The following is a 21,296-nucleotide window of genomic DNA, read 5'->3' as shown; positions in this document are numbered from 1 at the left end:
GAGTCCCTTTTCTTATTTTTTTTGGATGAACTAGAGTGGTGGACACCAGAATTTTGACGATGGGTCCTGTCTCGACTTTCTGACTCGTTTTGAATAGCCTTTGACTCTTTCAGAGTGGCTAGCTATGGGCATGCACAATCATGTTCTTAAAACAACCCTTAACGTTGGTTTTCAAAACTGTGCAACTCACCGAGTGGTTAGTGGTGTTCGTTGATTAGTAAAAACAAATATATCGGCGCAATGTATGATTTCAAGCCATGTAATTTGCTATTGTGGAACTATTTTCTCAGATACCTCACAACCGCGTATAAACTTCCGCTCAATATTTGAGTCTGAAGCATAGACAGTAAAAGAAGGTCTCGCGGAAAGACTACAACCAAATGTAAACAGACCCCCTTTCTGTTTCCTGTAGCGCATTAATATCAGCGAGCAATGATTCTTCCAACAGAAATCAATGGGATTTTACAAAATGGCAAATAAAACACGACAGAACCTGTATTTCACTACGCTACTTGTTTTGGAACATCAACAAACATCACTAACCACTCAGTGAGTTGCACAGTTTTGAAACGAAAGTTAAGGGTTGTTTGTGCATGGCTAAAGCCAGCCACTCTGAAACAGTCAAAAGTGATTCAAAACAAGTCAGAAAGTTGAGACAGGACCCATTCTCAAAATTTCGGTGTCCACCACTCTAGTTCATCCAAAACAAACCAGAAAAGGGACTCAAAGGGCTAAATACCGGAATTATCCTTTAAGATATCAGTTGTTCACAATAAACTTTGTACGTCCAAAGGGAATGATAACCTGCATGACCATACTTTACAGCAGACACACGACATAAGCTATCATACAATTTTGTATTGAAGAAATAGTCTACTGGTAACACAAGGTAACTAGCAAGTAACAGAAATGTTGGGTTGAGTTAAGAAATCCGCAATTTGAGGACAGTGGTTGCAACATTACATCATACTACCGAAGCTGAATGTCAATGTGATAGTACCATTGTCTTTTACAAACATTCCATCACCAGAGTTGAACACTTTTTAATGAAAGCCAAATATGGATCATTCTGGACTATTTTGGCGGTCAAAAACGAAGCGCAAAGTTTATTCTTATCACGACGCAAAGCTTATTCCTATCTTACACTCAAATTTTTCACCATGCGCTTCACTTTTATTAAGCCTTGCGCCCAGGGGTGTGGCAGAAGGTGTGGTCTGGCACATGACCCAAAAATCGCTATCTTACACCCTTTAAAAATCATTACGCCACTGACCAAGAAAAACCTGGTCTATAGCGAAAGGCGCATCTAAAGCACAGCTGTGAAGATGCGCTGTCATGAGATGTAAGCAGCCCTTAGCAAGCAGTCCCAAACAACTTCTCTGCAGGATAAATAGCCTTAGGATTTTTATTCAGTCATTCTAACATTATTGGGGTAAGTGTTGCTTTTTTCAGACTATGATTTCGATGGTAACCCCTTGTCAGTCAATAGTGAAAGTAATTAACTGTGTATAACTGTTTTGTCGTTGACTATGAGACGACGAAGTTAATTTCACTTTGCCAATAATAGACGAGTGTAGATGTGTGTAGGCTATACTCGGTCTCGTGTGCAGATTCCTTAAAATGCGCCGCTGACTATCAAAATACTGATGCGCTGTTTAAAGTTGCACTGCTTGCTGTTAAAGGGAATAACAGATGTCATTCTCATTGGTTTAAAGGATGTTACACCCAAAACACACCCATGACTGATTAAGAAACATAAGAACCGCCTTTTTGTGCCAAGCACCCGTCGTTTGATAACAAAACCACCCTGAATGTGGACTGGACACACCCCTAAATGTATTTAAGCTTTTCACCAGTGACCATACGTTTTAGATCGCCAAGATAGAGCCCTCTATGTCAAATCAGAATCAAGAAAATAGTTGCTGCATCGTCTGAGATTTTGCTCAGAGTTTGTCTACATAATGTTTTAAGTTCCAAAGCTAAGACCTGTCTTCATTCTTAAATATTCTATCTTAAATATTTTAATTTTCAATTCCCAATGTCCCATTCAATTCCCAATTCCCATTTTTGCAGCCTTGATTTTTTATCATTTTTACTATAATGACGTTAATGTCTTAAAAAGTATTATGCCTAAACTTACAAAAACAAGTATATACAGTAGTAACCTGAGTGTATTTTTGCTCTTTTTTCCAAATCTATATGGAATGACCCATATATGACCTCCAACCCAAACACCTCTGCACTAGATACCTGTTTTTTCATGGATCCAGTCCCGCAGTTTAGTTACACGAGTATACACACCAGGCTTATTGCGACGGGCACAACCTTCACCCCAACTCACAATGCCTGATTGGAACCACTTTCCAGCCTCTGAGAGACACACCAAGGGGCCACCCGAGTCTCCCTGTAATGAGGGGGGAAAGAGTTAAACATATTATAGAAAAATTCAATCACTGCTTTGTACAGAGGTACGTAAAGTATCCAGTTCAGCTAAGTTACCACTCAAGTAATTTTTTTTATTTGAAGACTACAGAAGACATATAGAAAGTCTTTTTTTCTAAATTTATGGTGATTTTAAGGTTGAGGGTGTTCAATAATCTACGTTCACATAGTGTAGATGCATGCATTTGTCTCTCCAAAGTATGTCGTTTTGCAGTTGGACACATCGCTCAGTGCACATCAATTACTTAATCAGAGTTTATGAAATAATATGTCATTTTTTCAGCCAGCGCTACACTCTGGGGGCATGTTCATGAGCCCCCATGTTCATGCCCCTAAAGAGTAGCTCTTTAAATGCCTGGCTTCTTTAGCTGTTTAAGTTTTTAAGTTTACTGGCAAGGACATGAGTCAAACTTCATGTAGTCCTTACCAGGACTGGAGTTAGCTAAGCTACCAATTACTCTATATTAAATGAAGCTTCATTATACACAGAAAGCAAAACACGGCAAAAGTTGTTTATTTCATCAAAATGCCCTGCATATGCCAGGACATTGTGCATGCACACACACACCTGCAAGTATCACCCCTCTCCTTCACATTTGAGGAGTTTCATTTTGTGTCATGTGTAGGGGTGTCACGATATCATTTTTAAGTTCACAATCACAATCTCAAACTTCAAAATCAAATGTAGAATCGACGATGCAGCCACACCCCCATGTCACATCCAGCATGCATGCCAAGAGGGAAAAAAACAGACAGCTGAGCCGCTCCAAAGTGCTTCACAATTAAGTGTTTAAGCGCAATAAACAAAGGAATGACCTAAGGCAAAAAGAAAAAAGAAAAGGGCTACAAGACAATGACTGTAGGTCATACTTAAAAAAGGAGACACTAATCAAAGGCAAGTGAAAAGAGGTGGGTCTTTAAATGGGACTTAAAAATATTCAGAGACTGGGCTGCACGGATGTGGAGGGCAGTTCCAGAGTCTGGGGGATGCCACTGCAAAGGCTCTGTCCCCCTTGTTTTTTTTGCCCGGACCTGGACACTTCCAACAGCAGTTGGTCAGCTGACCGTAGTGCTCTGGAGGGGATGTGGTGGTGGAGAAGATTACTTAATCAGACAGGCATGTGGGGGCCAGACCATGGAGGGATTTGTAAACACTCAGTAGAAGTTTAAAGTCAATGTGGTAGCGGATGGGGAACCAGTGGAGCGATGCGAGGACTGAGGTGATATGTTCGCGCTTTTTTGTACAGGTGAGGAGTCGGGCAGCTGAGTTCTGAACCAACTGCAGGCGGCGGAGCTGTGGTTGACCAATGCCAGTGTATAGAGCATTGCAGTAGTTTAGTTGAGATGTTATGAAGGCATGGATGACTCTCTCTAGATCACTCTGGTGCAGGTAGGCTTTGGTCTTAGCTAGGGTTCTCAGGTGGAAAAAGCTTTTCCTAACTACTGCAGTGACCTGCTGCTCGAACTTGAAGGCACTGTCAAAATTCACGCCCATATTTCTGACAGAAGGCCTGATGTTAGAGGCGAGAGGGCCCAGGGCATCGGTGGAGAAGGCCGGAGAAGTTTTGCCAAAAACAATTATCTCAGTCTTACTCTCATTGAGGTTGAGGAAGTTTGCACCCATCCATGCCTTGAACCCAGCCAGACAGTCAAGCAATGGATGGATGGTATGGGTGTTCACAACTCCAGAATGGTTCAGTCCATGTGGTTGTGTTAATTGTCTGTGACTGCCATGCCTATTTAAGGGCTGGCTCATTTCTTGTTAGAGACTAAGGGCTGTATTTTGGGCTCCAGCGCATGGCGTAAAGCTCGTTATTCACCCACGCAAAGCTTAATTCGGTATTTTGCACGTTTATTTTTTAAACATTGCGACCAGGGGTGTGGCAATTAACAACCTAGGGAGGGGCCTGGCGCGTTGTCTAAAAATCGCTATCATACACCACCTAAACCTGGTCAGAAGTCAATGGCGAGTTGTTCATATTGTAGCGTCGGCGCAAAAAGACAGTGTTAGCGTTCTCCTGCGAAAAGCATGCTGGGATACGTGAGCGAACAATAGGGGGGTTTATGTCGTTATTCTCCTAAGTTATAAGTGTAAAGTTGGTGTCTTTATCGTAACATGTTTCCCTTTTAGTTATCCCTCATGTGTGTTCCTTTTCGTGTGGGGGGCTGGACCTCCCCTGTTGGTGTAGTGCGTGTGATTTCTTGACCTGCTCTGTGTGCACTGTGTTCTGTGTCTGTGTCCCTGCCCTCGTTCTCAAGCCATTAAAGCTTACATTGAACAACGCTTGGTGTCGTGTGCGATCAAACGTTACACTGGTGACAGAAGTGAACAATGGAAGCCTCCAATGCCGGAACGCGTGGCGGAGCTGCCCCTGCCCCGGGAGTTTTCGTGAGGGCAGGCGACCTGACCCCGGGGTGGGGGCCGTTCGAGCTCCTGCCAGCCCTTATAAGGGCTCCCAAGGCTCGCACCAAGGCTCGCCGGAGGAGGGAGAGAAGAAGAGGCGCAGTCATAAAGGCTTGGCTCCGCGCGGAGGAGGAAGCACCAGGAGACCTCTGCCCAGGCGAAGAGGTCGCCTACTCGAGCTGCGAGGAGAGGAGGAGGACGAGAGCGAGTTCCTGAGAATTCCGTTGAATGCCAAAATACTGATGCATTTATTTGACATATCGCGCTTTGCGCCATTAAGGGGAATGCCAGATGTCATTCTCATTGGTTTAAAATGATGTTACGCCCCAAACACACCCATATGACTGATTAAAAAACCTAGGAACACCTTGTTGCGCCATGCGCTCCACTTTTGATAACGAAACCCCTCCCAATGTGAACTGGACATCCTACTAAATTTGAATAGATTTTTGACGAGTGACGATGCACTTTAGAATGTCATGATAGGGCCCTAAAGGAGGGACCAGGAAGAGATATTTATGCACTGTAAATATTTCAAATAAGAAGTTTAGAAATGTCAGAAGTTCAGATGGTAAAAAGTGCCCCAAAATGAAAAATCATATTGAGGCATTTATATATTTATTATCACTATTATTTATTATCACTATTACAACAAGAACAAACCTGGCAGGCATCCACCCCTCCTCTGAGAAATCCACTGCACATCATTCTTGAGGTGACCTGGCCCTCTGTCACCACATTACACACTGTGTCATTAATTATCTTGACCTCTGCTTTTTGCAGTACTTGGGCAAGGAGTCCTATAAAAAAGTAATACATAAACACAGGATGGTTTTAATTTCACATACTGTATCCTATATGAGTGAACATGAACTCAAATATCAACTTCACATAATGTTTAGGTTTTATAGCATTCTCAAATATATTTCATGGTTTATGGCTATGTGCCTTTCTTACAAGCCACCCAAACTTTTCATTGTATGGTACACAGTCATCTTCTACAGGATTACTTCACCAAATACACAGAATAAATGCACCTGTTATCCATCTGGCTTGTGTGTCGAAAATCTGTTGGCTAATAGCTACTTAGCTGAAATATATCCCTAATACCTCAATCCTGTTGCACACCCACAGTCAGGTCCCTCACACCTTGGACCCCTAGTTAATGTTTTACCAAATAATGCTAAAGGGTCCTATATCCTGAAATTACAAGGAGTCTGGCTTGTTCAAAGAAGTATGACTTTTATGACCAATTTAAAACATCAGAACATTTCATCCAAATCAATCATGACTGCTATCTAAAATGGCTTGTGCCACAAATGTATCTCTCCCAATCATATTAGCATTTGTCTCAGCATAACTGAGATTGTAAAAATGGAGTGAACTGACCCAATCTCTGCCTCTACACCTCTTAAGTGTACAGGATTGATTGTGAACATGAAAAGAATGACATGGATTCCAGAGACAGAGACGTCTTAACAACTGAAAAACCCCACAATAAACACAAACTGCATCCTGCAAATTTGGCTAATTTTAAGAGTCCAAGAGAAACCCACCTCCTTCTCGTAAGGTTCCCCAGCCTGTAACCCAGCAAGGTGTACCTGCTGAGAAAACATGTGATTTGGCAGGCAGACAGATAGGGTGGATCAGGTTAGTGAACTTCAGTGGCTGCTCTAGTTCTAGCAGAGCAATATCATAATCAAATGTCATAGGATTGTAGTCAGGGTGTGGAATGATGGTCTTCACTTTACGCAGTTGCACATCCTTATCAGTGACCTTGAACTGATCCCGAAGACCACTATATGTCAGCCAATCTCCTGCATTATCATTCCTGTCATGAAGCAGAAAGCCATGAGAGAGCAGTGAAAGACTGGGTAGTTCAGAAAATAACAACTCCTGTGTCCTCTTGGTCCCTTACAACCACAAAGTCTTTCAGGAAATTTGATATGCCTAATATTTTTTGTATTTATTTTCTCCCCATACTGTTGATCTCTGATCAATGAAGACACTACATACAGTATAGGTTAGCTACATATTTTAAGAAATCATCATCAGCTTCATGTTGTTTGGTATTGTTCTATAAGTTTAGAGTGACATCCACACTACTCTGTTTTCATCATAATACAGTGTTTTTAGATAGATAGATAGATAGATAGATAGATAGACAGATAGATAGATAGATAGATACTGTATTGATCCCCAAGGGAAAATTCAAGATAATTAAAGAAATTCAAGATACGACAATACGATGCATCTACAATGCCATTTCCAATTGCAAGACAGAAATGTTTTTCGACCACACCACTGCCTTCATACATAAATCACAAAACCATACACCTCTGTCAAGTCCAGCATTCCCATCTTACTGTTGCTAGGTCAGACAAACAACGGCCAGGCAGTGGTCGATTCCCATAGAAAAGCCTTGAAAACCTATAGACTTAGTAGGTATTAAAACTTGTAATTCTGATTCTTAGAAATCATACATAAATACAGTCAACAAGTATGGGTACAGTGCAAAAAATGACCATCACATAAAATCAGAATACTGCTGAAAATTGGGAAATCTTTCCAATATCTGACAACAGTTACTGCCTGGGAGCAATAGACAGTGCTTACGGTTTGTTTAGCGTGCCCATTCCTGGTAACACTTTATAATAACTACACACAATTCATCATTTATTAAGCCTTTGTTACTTATTAGTTAATGGTTTGTTCATCATTAGTAATTCATACATAATTTTCCGGTTCCGGCGCCGACGAGGTAGCTCCGTGTCTTTGTGTTTTTCTTACCGTCTTTTGTTTACTTTTTACTTTTTTTACTTCGAAACTTTTTTTTGTTAGTTTTCTTATCTTTCTTATCTTCTACTGTCTTTATTGTACAGTGGAGTTTAGTTATATGTTTATACTTATACTTATGTTTACCATTTCTGCTGTAAGTGCATGTTGTGTGTGATGTCTGTATGCTACTGAGACCCTTGAATTTCCCCTTGGGGATAAATAAAGTATCTATCTATCTATCTATCTATCTATCTATTTATCATCAGTAAAGCATTTGTTCACACAGGTATTGTTTGTTCATAGGTTTGTAAATAAGCCTATATCTAAAATATGTTTATACATTATTGTTAATACTTAATAAATTAAGCAATAATATGTTTTTGATGAAGTAATATTTCCATTATTTAACAGTTGTTACACATTCACTAATGATTAGTTAGGGTGAGGATACATATTTTATAAACCACTTCCTAATATTATAATTCATGCTCACAAAATATCATTAACTACTGTAACCACTTGTAACTCCTGAGTTAATCATGAATTATAGTATTAGGAAGTGGTTTATAAAATATGTATCCTCACCCTAACTAACCGTTAGGACATGTGTATGTAACAACTGTTAAATAATGGGAATATTACTTCATAAACAAAATATTATTGCATCATTTATTAAGTATTAACAATAATGTATATATATCACTGCGCCGGGATTAGTGTGTGCTTCACCTCACTGTGTGTTCACTGTGTGCTGAGTATGTTTCACTAATTCACGGATTGGGATAAATGCAGAGACCAAATTTCCCTCACGTTATCAAAAGAGTATATATACTTATACTTATACTAAACGTCTGTATATAAATTCATACACAACAAATACTAACAACATGCTAAGCCTAACATGCAAGCCAAAATTTGTGTGTCCAGCTCAGCTTCAACCATTTAATGTAGAAACTTTGTAACGTAGGTCTTGAAAAGGACACTTAGGCATTTTTTGTTTTTGTAAACTTGATACTTTTTGAGATATTAATAAAAAACAAGCTTATTTTTCCCCAAAGACTTTGCATTGGCACTATGACATCATAAAGGGCTAATTAAACTGATTTGCACCTGTATCAACTGCCAGCTGCTTAACTAAGCCTCCTCATAGAGCCAATTAAACTGATTGCACCTGGATCAACTGCTTTTTTCTCAACTAGGTCAACTCTCTCTGTGTCTCTACACAAGGATATAAGGCACATTCCATCCAACTTTCTATCCATTCATCCTCTTCAAACCATTCACTCATCCACCCATTAAACTATCTATCAACATCCATTCAACTTTTTGTCTATCAACATCCATTACACTATCTACATTAAACTTTTAAACTATATACTTTGTCTCAGGCTTTAAGCATACAATCTGACTCTCTTAAGACTACCGATCCTGTTCAACTATGTCCTCTGCCCAAAATAAATGTCCTCACTACAATAATTCACTATTAAATAATTGAACTATTTAAATTACTCAACTATTTAACTGTTCAGCCATCTCAACTGTCAGTTGTCATCAACTTTGACTCCCACCAACTGTTTCCTCTGCCCACAACTGTTTCCAAATAAAAGTTTGTTTAGGCATAAAAAAAAAAAGGTTTGGTTCCTGTTGGTTGTCAGTTGAGGCCATGGGTCGGTAGGGAATTTTTTTTTTTTTTTTTCCAGTGGCAGTAAGGGATAGGTAGAAAATCAATCCCACCAGGATTTCGCGAGGTTTTTTGAGACTGTTGCGACCTAAAATGCCTGGATGGAAGTTGCGGTGATTTTAGCTGTTTCTTGTGGAGAAATTGCGGGAGGAAGTGAAAATTGCAAAAATAGTTTAAATTTAGGGCAATTAAGGTTGTAAGACCAAAATCACACTGATAATCTTGATGCTTATTAAAAAGGATAATCAAAGGTAAACAGTAAGGATTACAGAAAATCAAAGTAGGCCTACTTTATTTGTGAAAATGCTTTGACTGAGGTAATTCACAAAGCATTATAGTAGAACTGTCCAAAAAAGACAGTCACCTAAAGAGATGGCATCATGTCATATGTTTCAATACATTCATATATTTTGTAATTCATATTAAGTTCATATCTTTTTAATAATTCATAGTCTGTGGCCTGCATAATTACTAATATCCAAGTAAGTATCTAGTAATTTCATATTGATTTAAACTATTTGACTACACTTCTGTTTAATGTCATTACATTGGTGGTGTACGTCTAATTGACTGCCTGCCCCTTTAAGGACGTGAGAGTAGCCCAGCGTTTCTCAAACTGTGGGTCGCGACCCACATGCCAGGTGGGGCGCGAACTGAGTTTTTTTATTTATTTTTTTATCTGTAGCCTGGGCCCAGGTAGCACCCGATGCGCAATGGACGCACTGTGTTATTCACAGGGAAGCGCTCGTGTCAAGGCAGCTTAGTTAGTCCCGACCTACATGAGATTTTGAACGTTGTTGTGAGAGTGGTGAATTTCATCAAAACCGGCCCTTAAAAGCTATTATTATTATTCTGCATTCTGTGAAAGGTGCTATACAAATAAAGCTCATTATTATTATTTATTATTATTATTATAGATGACAAAATGCCAATGTAACCTGCGTTGTGTTGAACCTGCGCGATTCAGCCCTGCACACGCCCGGACTCGAACCCGCGAACAGCAGCACCTCGGATCGGGAGGCGAGCGCGCTAACAATTGAGCCAATAGCCCAGGCTACAGGCTCGCATGCCAGCAGCACTCTTGAGGCGTCGGGATGTGAGGTTTACCAACGTTCCACACGCACAGCTAAGCTAGCTGGCATCCGTTACACCAACAAAGGGTCAATTGTCAACAAGATAAAAAGACAATTCACACTATTGTAAAATGCAGTTCAATTGCACTAAAAATGCTACCAAAGATGGCAAAATCAGTAAAGCTTGTACTTCGTTCAACCATGTTGCTTTCACCGCCAGCATGTGGAAGTGGAAGTGGGTCATGGAACATTGCAGGGGATTTTTTTATTTTCTTCTGGAAAAGGGGCACCTGGCCATTATCACAAGATCTGAACACAACAAACCAGGGAAGGAAACATCAGACTGACCACGTCCAATCATTAAGGCCCTGTTTACATGACAATGCTCACGGGTGAAGACATCAACACATTTTTATCAGATGTGCCTTTCGGCGTTTTGAGGCTTAAAAACGCAAAAAAGTGAGACCAAGAGAAATGTTAAAAACGCTCCACTGTCACGTTCCCGTCTAAAGGGTAAAAACGCAAAAGTCTGCTCCAATCTGGTAATGGTTGCTCTCATCACGTACACGTTTACGTCACAGGCATGAGCCAGTACAGGAAAATAACAACAGAGCTCAGAATTTCACCACATATGCTAAGATCTAGGTTCTATAGGAGTTAGGAATGTTAATTTTGGGCACGTTTTCATGATCCTCAAACCCTTCTGACCATTCGCCTTATTCACCCAGCGGCCATTACGAGGCTAAGGGGTACACTTGCCATTACACCTCAGTCCAGCAGATGGTGGTGGAAATGCACTCCGTTTGCAAACTGCAAAAAAAAACTCACTGAAGAAGAACAGGCCAGTGAACCCTTCTTTTTTTCGGTGAGCTTCTAATGTAAAGAAAGTCTTTAATTTTCAAACCAAAACAGAATAGTGTGGATGTAACTTAAATCATGCAAATGGTTAGATACATTAGATAAGCGTTAATCATTGGTGCCTGTCAAATGTAATGGCCCATCAAGCTGTCATTTGAAAGGATAGAGACTGCATTGCAGTGCCTGCAGTTTTAAAAATCTGGGCAATTTTCAGCAAGATTCAGCTGTGTACAGAATACTACTCAATGCTGATGGGACTATGGCATTCAAAGACAGGAGTTTTGAATGTCAGATTTACTTTCAAATTACATACACTTGACAGAGGCCTAAAATGTTGTATACAATGGCCTATTTCAGCAACCTGCCAATGGTGACTGACCTCATCTATTTTACTCATTAATGTGGATTTTAACTCACCTGACCTCAAGCACAACAAGTTGAATTCCAGCCCTTTATCCCAATTTAAAAAGAAAAACAAGCCATTGTTACTTACTGGAAGCAGTGGGCAGCAGACAGTAGCCATGTGTTTGATATAATGGAGGCTCCACACACATGTGCATTTGTCCTGAAGTGCAGGCTAACCTGCCAAGGCCACTCTCCAATATCTGCATCTTGCCCACCCACAATGCGGTTATGTTTGTATGGCCGGACTCCGCAGTCTACAACAAAATATCACAATGAGTGTCCCTAATTACAGGTTTAGTCTGATTTTAAAACAAGTCAAGTCAAGTTTATTTATATAGCGCATGTCATACACAGAGGTCATTCAATGTGCTTTACATAAACAAAAGCAAACAGTAATAGCAAATAAAAACAGAGAAGGGAAATAGTCAAAGAATAGTTGTCGCACAAGGTAAAATAATTTAAAAAATAAAGAATAACTAAAAAGACAAAACTTAAAGACACAAGGTAGAATAATTTAAAGGGACACCAGGCAACGTTTTCGTGTTAATTACTCATCTTCGTAAGTTGGTATATGGTTAAATGACTCATTACAGGGCGATTAAAGACTCTCTCGCCCGGCCCTACTGCCTGTTGGAAGAATATCCCGCTTGCAAGTTCAGTGTATCGTACCCGCCGACCGAAGCAGGATCAGTTTACATCCTGCATCCACAGCACAGAGGCAGGCTAACGAAACGCTAGCCATTGTTGCAAACGTGTGTATAATGGCAGAGCCGGCGAAGAAGCAGCGAAAACCCTTGACGGAAGATGTAAAGAAAAGGAAAAGAGCTTCAGACCGAGCGCGGGGGAGTTTCGTAGAGAAAAAGCATCAGGCTTGCCTGGTGTCCCTTTAAAGGCAGATTCAGAATTTGTAACTCAAAATATTCAAAATATTGCAACATATTCTTGTTTGCAGTAACAGCCAAACATTTTAAAAAATGGGGTCGGTAGGTAGGTCAATATTTTTTTCAAGATTCAAAGTATAAAAAAAGTAACATTTTGGTCATGGTGATTAAGTAGGTATGAATTTCAACAAATTTGCGTATCGTGACGTCACTGACTGTGTCTTCAACCCGTGCCTTCAGGCGCACCATTGCAAACCTCATTCTGATGCAGGTTATATAGACTGCAGGTTATACAGACCAGCCTTTCTCAAACTTCTTTGACCTGAGGCCCGGTCATGGCAGACTTAGGGGTCATAGGGCCCACCTACACATACCTAACCTCTCCCCCCCCCCCATCAAATTATCATTATCATTATCACAATTATTATTATGCCTATATTGTTATACATGCTCTTTCACTTCAATGTTTTTAAAGTGCTGTTCACAAAAACTTTGTGAAAACATGCACATCAGAGGACTGCTTTACTAGGTTACGGGGTTGCTGGCGAGACGCCGCTCCGTCTGGCATCGTGTTTTTGTTTGTTTTTATGTAATGTTCGTAATTTTATGTAATGTCACGTTTATTTTTTGTTTAATAGTTAAATGTTTTCTCCCTTTATTAGGGCCCGAGCACCGAAGGGCGCAAGGCCCTATTGTTTTTGTAAGGATTATTATTATTATTATTATTATTATTATTATTATTATTAGGGCCCGAGCACCGAAGGGCGCAAGGCCCTATTGTTTTTGTAAGGATTATTATTATTATTATTATTATTATTATTATTATTAGGGCCCGAGCACCGAAGGGCGCAAGGCCCTATTGTTTTTGTAAGGATTATTATTATTATTAGGGCCCGAGCACCGAAGGGCGCAAGGCCCTATTGTTTTTGTAAGGATTATTATTATTATTATTTTTCACTATTATTGTTATTCCACTTTTTTGCTTTCCTGTTTTTGAGGTGGTTAACATGGTTGAAAACTCTTGAAATTTGGCACACACGTCAGGTGTCACGCATCGCAGTTAGGTACAAGAGCTTGACCCCGGGCGTGGCCCAGGGACTCGTTAGCGCCCCCTTAGGTGACTGATCCCGAGGTTGGCAAATATTTTGAGGTGGTTAACATAATCGAAAAGTCTTGAAATTTGGCACACACATCTAGTGATACAGTGAATAGACAGGGATAAAAGCTTGGCACTGGGCGTTGCCCAGCAACTCCATAGCGCCCCCTTATGTCACTGTGACTTGTGGTTGGCATATAGTTTTAGATACACACACCAAATTTGGTGGGTGTATGTAACTCCCAAAACCAAACAACTTTTGTATTAACATGTCATTAGCCACGCCCACAGGAAGTGAGGTAATTGTGATTTTGTGCGTTGTGGACATGATCAATTTTAACATACTCCTCCTAGACGGTTGATCCGATTCATGTCAAAGTTGGTATACATGACGCTGAGATGTTCCTGATTATAAATTGTGAAGCCTTTTTTTGATATGTTGTAATTTGACGAAATGGCGAAATTATTAATTTTAATACCCTTCCACATGAACAATAAATGTGTCATAATTCACCATGCATGGCTTGAAATGTTTTAAATTTCACAGGTCATTAAAGACCATGTTAATGATAATATTCACATGCCCATAATGCATGTTTGGCATAGCGCCACCACCTGGCAACAGAAAGAATGACAATTATACTGATTTAGTATGATCAATTTGAACATACTCCTCCTAGACGGTTTGTCAGATTCATTTGAAATTTGGCAAACATTATGCCAAGATGTCGCTGATGTTAAATTGTGAAGGGATTTTTGAATGTTGTAATATATTTGATATGATTTTAATATCTCACCACATAAACAGGAAATATGTCATAAATCACAGTGCATTGAATGAATGGTCTGAAACTTTTCAGGTTAATAGATATCATGATTATGATCATATCCAGACACCCAATGGGCCTGCCTGGCATAGCGCCACCACCTGGCCAAGCAGGAAATGTGCCAGAAATGGACAATGCCTTAAGTGATTGATCTGAAACTTTATAACATATCAGATATCATTATTGTGATCATATTCACATTCGTAATTCACAGGCCTAGCATAGCGCCACCATCTGGCCAAGCAGGAAATGTGCCAGAAATGCTCTATGCCTTGAATAAATGGTCTGAAACTTCTCATGTTAATAGATATTATGATTATGATGATATCCAGACACCCAATGGGCCTGCCTGGCATAGCGCCACCACCTGGTCAAGCAGGAAATGTGCCAGAAATGGACAATGCCTTAAGTGATTGATCTGAAAGTTTACAAAAAAGTTGGATATCATTATTGTGATGATATTCACATGTGTAATTTCCATGCCTAACATAGCGCCACCATCTGGCCATCCAAAAAGTGTATCAGAAATGTTCTTTGCTTAAAATGAATGGTCTTAAATTTCTCAGGTTAATATATATTATGATTATGATGACAACCAATGGGCCTGCCTTGCATTGCGCCCCCACCTGGCCAAGCAAGTACATGTGGCAGAAAATAAAATACAAAAACAAATAGCACACGCATCAAATATGTACATTTCACAAACGCACCACGTCGGTGCTTTGTTGGATTCCGACATGTCACGGGTTGCGGCCCGCAGGTGCTCGGGCCCGCCATTGCCGCTTGCGGCTATATTTATTATTATTATTGTTATTCCACTTTTTTGCTTTCCTGTTTTTGAGGTGGTTAACATGGTCGAAACCTCTTGAAATTTGGCACACACGTCAGGTGTCATGCATCGCAGTTAGGTACAAGAGCTTGACCCCGGGCGTGGCCCAGCGACTCGCTAGCGCCCCCTTAGGTGACTGATCCCGTGGTTGGCAAATATTTTGAGGTGGTTAACATAATCGAAAACGCATGAAATTTAGCACACACATCAAGTGGTACAGTGAATAGACAGGGATAAAAGCTTGGCACCGGGCGTTGCCCAGGAACTCCATAGCGCCCCCTTACGTCACAGTGACTTGTGGTTGGCATATAGTTTTAGATACACACACCAAATTTGGTGGATGTATGTAACTCCCAAAAACAAACAACTTTTGTATTAACATGCCATTAGCCACGCCCACAGGAAGTGAGGTAATTGAGATTTTGTGCGTTGTGGACATGATCAATTTTAACGTACTCCTCCTAGACGGTTGATCCGATTCATGTCAAAGTTGGTATACATGATGCCGAGATGTTCCTGATTATAAATTGTGAAGTTTTTTTCCGATATGTTGTAATTTGACGAAATGGCAAAATTATTAATTTTAATACCCTTCCACATAAACAATAAATGTGTCATAATTCACCATGCATGGCTTGAAATATTTTAAATTTCACAGGTCATTGAAGACCATGTTAATGATAATATTCACATGCCCATAATGCATGTTTGGCATAGCGCCACCAACTGGCAACAGAAAGAATGACAATTATACTAATGTCACATGATAAATTTGAACATACTCCTCCTAGACGGTTTGCCAGATTCATTTGAAATTTGGCAAACATTATGCCAAGATGTCACTGATGTTAAATTGTGAATGGATTTTTGAATGTTGTAATATATTTGATATGATTTTAATATCTCACCACATAAACAGGAAATGTGTCATAAATCACAGTGCATTGAATGAATGGTCTGAAACTTCTCAGGTTAATAGATATCATGATTATGATGATATCCAGACACCCAATGGGCCTGCCTGGCATAGCGCCACCACCTGGCCAAGCAGGAAATGTGCCAGAAATGGAAAATGCCTTAAGTGATTGATCTGAAACTTTATAAAATATCAGATATCATTATTGTGATGATATTCACATTCGTAATTCACAGACCTAGCATAGCGCCACCTTCTGGCCAAGCAGGAAATGTGCCAGAAATGCTCTATGCTTTGAATAAATGGTCTGAAACTTCTCATGTTAATAGATATTATGATTATGATGATATCCAGACACCCAATGGGCCTGCCTGGCATAGCGCCACCACCTGGTCAAGCAGGAAATGTGCCAGAAATGGACAATGCCTTAAGTGATTGATCTGAAAGTTTACACAAATTTTGGATATCATTATTGTGATGATATTCACATGTCTAATTTCCATGTCTAACATAGCGCCACCATCTGGCCAACCAAAAAGTGTATCAGAAATGTTCTTTGCTTAAAATGAATGGTCTGAAATTTCTCAGGTTAATATATATTACGATTATGATGACACCCAATGGGCTTGCCTTGCATTGCGCCCCCACCTGGCCAAGCAAGTACATGTGGCAGAAAATAAAATACAAAACCAACTAGCACACGCATCAAATATGTACATTTCACAAATGAAACACATCAATGCTTTGTTGGATTCCGACATGTCACGGCTTGCGGCCCGCAGGTGCTCGGGCCCGCCATTGCCGCTTGCGGCTATATTTATTATTATTATTGTTATTCCACTTTTTTGCTTTCCTGTTTTTGAGGTGGTTAACATGGTCGAAAATTCTTGAAATTTGGCACACACGTCAGGTGTCACACAACGCAGTTAGGTACAAGAGCTTGACCTCGGGTGTGGCCCAGAGACTCGCTAGCGCCCCCTTAGGTGACTGATCCCGTGGTTGGCATATATTTTCAGGTGGTTAACATGGTCGAAAACGCATGAAATTTAGCACACACATCAAGTGGTACAGTGAATAGACAGGGATAAAAGCTTGGCACCGGGCGTTGCCCAGGAACTCCATAGCGCCCCCTTACGTCACAGTGACTTGTGGTTGGCATATAGTTTTAGATACACACACCAAATTTGGTGGGTGTATGCAACTCCCAAAAACAAACAACTTTTGTATTAACATGCCATTAGCCACGCCCACAGGAAGTGAGGTAATTGAGATTTTGTGTGTTGTGGACATGATCAATTTTAACGTACTCCTCCTAGACGGTTGATCCGATTCATGTCAAAGTTGGTATACATGACGCCGAGATGTTCCTGATTATAAATTGTGAAGCCTTTTTTTGATATGTTGTAATTTGACGAAATGGCGAAATTATTAATTTTAATACCCTTCCACATAAACAATAAATGTGTCATAATTCACCATGCATGGCTTGAAATGTTTTAAATTTCACAGGTCATTGAAGACCATGTTAATGATAATATTCACATGCCCATAATGCATGTTTGGCATAGCGCCACCAACTGGCAACAGAAAGAATGACAATTATACTGATGTCACATGATCAATTTGAACATACTCCTCCTAGACGGTTTGTCAGATTCATTTGAAATTTGGCAAACATTATGCCAAGATGTCGCTGATGTTAAATTGTGAATGGATTTTTGAATGTTGTAATATATTTGATATGATTTTAATATCTCACCACATAAACAGGAAATGTGTCACAAATCACAGTGCATTGAATGAATGGTCTGAAACTTCTCAGACCATTATATCATGATATCATGATTATGATGATATCCAGACACCCAATGGGCCTGCCTGGCATAGCGCCACCACCTGGCCAAGCAGGAAATGTGCCAGAAATGGACAATGCCTTAAGTGATTGATCTGAAACTTTATAAAATATTGGATATCATTATTGTGATGATATTCACATGCGTAATTCACAGCCCTAGCATAGCGCCACCTTCTGGCCAAGCAGGAAATGTGCCAGAAATGCTCTATGCTTTGAATAAATGGTCTGAAACTTTTCAGGTTAATAGATATTATGATTATGATGATATCCAGACACCCAATGGGCCTGCCTGGCATAGCGCCACCACCTGGTCAAGCAGTAAATGTACCAGATATTGGTAATGCCTATATTGGTTGATCTGAAACTTTGCAAAATATTGGATATCATTATTGTGATGATATTCACATGTGTAATTCAAATGCCTAATATAGCGCCACCATCTGGCCAAAAAGTGTATCAGAAATGTTCTTTGCTTAAAATGAATGGTCTGAAATTTCTCAGGTTAATATATATTATGCTGATGATGACACCCAATGGGCCTGCCTTGCATTTTGCCCCCACCTGGCCAAGCAAGTACATGTGACAGAAAATAAAATACAAAAACATATAGAACACGCATCAAATATGTACATTTCACAAACGCAACACGTCGGTGCTTTGTTGGATTCCGACATGTCACGGGTTGCGGCCCGCAGGTGCTCGGGCCCGCCATTGCCGCTTGCGGCTATATTTATTAGGGCCCGAGCACCCGAAGGGCGCAAGGCCCTATTGTTTTTGTAAGGATTATTATTAGGGCCCGAGCACCGAAGGGCGCAAGGCCCTATTGTTTTTGTAAGGATTATTATTATTATTATTATTATTATTATTAGGGCCCGAGCACCGAAGGGCGCAAGGCCCTATTGTTTTTGTAAGGATTATTATTAGGGCCCGAGCACCCGAAGGGCGCAAGGCCCTATTGTTTTTGTAAGGATTATTATTAGGGCCCGAGCACCGAAGGGCGCAAGGCCCTATTGTTTTTGTAAGGATTATTATTATTATTATTATTATTATTATTATTATTATTATTATTAGGGCCCGAGCACCCGAAGGGCGCAAGGCCCTATTGTTTTTGTAAGGATTATTATTATTATTATTATTGTTATTCCACTTTTTTGCTTTCCTGTTTTTGAGGTGGTTAACATGGTCGAAACCTATTGAAATTTGGCACACACGTCAGGTATCATGCATCGCAGTTAGGTACAAGAGCTTGACCCCGGGCGTGGCCCAGGGACTCGCTAGCGCCCCCTTAGGTGACTGATCCCGTGGTTGGCAAATATTTTGAGGTGGTTAACATAGTCGAAAACGCATGAAATTTAGCACACACATCAAGTGGTACAGTGAATAGACAGGGATAAAAGCTTGGCACCGGGCGTTGCCCAGGAACTCCATAGCGCCCCCTTACGTCACAGTGACTTGTGGTTGGCATATAGTTTTAGATACACACACCAAATTTGATGGGTGTGTGTAACTCCCAAAAACAATCAACTTTTGTATTAACATGCCATTAGCCACGCCCACAGGAAGTGAGGTAATTGAGATTTTGTGCGTTGTGGGCATGATCAATTTTAACATACTCCTCCTAGACGGTTGATCCGATTCATGTCAAAGTTGGTATACATGACGCCGAAATGTTCCTGATTATAAATTGTGAAGCCTTTTTTTGATATGTTGTAATTTGACGAAATGGCGAAATTATTAATTTTAATACCATTCCACATGAACAATAAATGTGTCATAATTCACCATGCATGGCTTGAAATGTTTTAAATTTCACAGGTCATTAAAGACCATGTTAATGATAATATTCACATGCCCATAATGCATGTTTGGCATAGCGCCACCACCTGGCAACAGAAAGAATGACAATTATACTGATTTCACATGATCAATTTGAACATACTCCTCCTAGACGGTTTGTCAGATTCATTTGAAATTTGGCAAACATTATGCCAAGATGTCGCTGATGTTAAATTGTGAAGGGATTTTTGAATGTTGTAATATATTTGATATGATTTTAATATCTCACCACATAAACAGGAAATGTGTCATAAATCACAGTGCATTGAATGAATGGTCTGAAACTTTTCAGGTTAATAGATATCATGATTATGATGATATCCAGACACCCAATGGGCCTGCCTGGCATAGCGCCACCACCTGGCCAAGCAAGATATGTGCCAGAAATGAAAAATGCCTTAAGTGATTGATCTGAAACTTTATAAAATATTGGATAGCATTATTGTGATGATATTCACAAGCGTAATTCACAGGCCTAGCATAGCGCCACCATCTGGCCAAGCGGGAAATGTGCCAGAAATGCTCAATGCTTTGAATAAATGGTCTGAAACTTCTCAGGGTAATAGATATTATGATTATGATGATATCCAGACACCCAATGGGCCTGTCTGCCATAGCGCCACCACCTGGTCAAGCAGGAAATGTGCCAGAAATGGACAATGCCTTAAGTGATTGATCTGAAAGTTTATTAAATATTGGACATCATTATTGTGATGATATTCACATGCGTAATTCACAGGCCTAGCATAGCGCCACCATCTGGCCAAGCAGATAGTGTGCCAGAAATGCTCAATGCTTTGAATAAATGGTCTGAAACTTCTCAGGTTAATAGATATTATGATTATGATGATATCCAGACACCCAATGGGCCTGCCTGGCATAGCGCCACCACCTGGTCAAGCAGGATATGTGCCAGAAAATAAAATACGAAAACAAATAGCACACGCATAAAATATATACATTTCACAGATGCACCACGTCGGTGCTTTGTTGGATTCCGACATGTCACGGGTTGCGGCCCGCAGGTGCTCGGGCCCGCCATTGCCGCTTGCGGCTATATTTATTATTGTTATTCCACTTTTTTGCTTTCCTGTTTTTGAGGTGGTTAACATGGTCGAAATCTCTTGAAATTTGCCACACACGTCAGGTGTCACGCATCGCAGTTAGGTACAAGAGCTTGACCCCGGGCGTGGCCCAGGGACTCGCTAGCGCCCCCTTAGGTGACTGATCCCGTTGTTGGCAAATATTTTGAGGTGGTTAACATAATCGAAAACGCATGAAATTTAGCACACACATCAAGTGATACAGTGAATAGACAGGGATAAAAGCTTGGCACCGGGCGTTGCCCAGGAACTCCAGAGCGCCCCCTTATGTCACTGTGACTTGTGGTTGGCATATAGTTTTAGATAAACACA

At 40.3% G+C, this 21,296-nt stretch overlaps 1 protein-coding gene across 1 annotated transcript in view; it reads right to left on the bottom strand.

Moving 5' to 3' along the window:
* Positions 1–108: 108 nt before the first annotated feature.
* The window catches only part of st14 (ST14 transmembrane serine protease matriptase), a 229,476-nt gene continuing 208,288 nt past the window's right edge, over positions 109–21,296 (bottom strand). The window contains exons 16-19 of the mRNA XM_076281226.1: positions 11,730–11,895; positions 6,403–6,677; positions 5,510–5,646; positions 109–2,404 (exon numbers count right to left, since the gene is read on the bottom strand). Coding sequence (XP_076137341.1) covers positions 2,243–2,404; positions 5,510–5,646; positions 6,403–6,677; positions 11,730–11,895 — 740 coding nt within the window. The 3' untranslated portion in view covers positions 109–2,242. The remainder of the gene's footprint in view (positions 2,405–5,509; positions 5,647–6,402; positions 6,678–11,729; positions 11,896–21,296) is intronic.

The sequence above is a fragment of the Alosa pseudoharengus genome, unplaced genomic scaffold (genome assembly GCF_046254945.1).
Source record: "Alosa pseudoharengus isolate Yale_2024_CS ecotype anadromous, Long Island Sound unplaced genomic scaffold, YU_APseudo_1.1 YU_APseudo_1.1_scf_12, whole genome shotgun sequence".
NCBI lineage: Eukaryota > Metazoa > Chordata > Actinopteri > Clupeiformes > Clupeidae > Alosa > Alosa pseudoharengus.
Note: the sequence above shows the minus strand (reverse complement) of the source record. Positions and strands in the feature narration are given on the sequence as shown.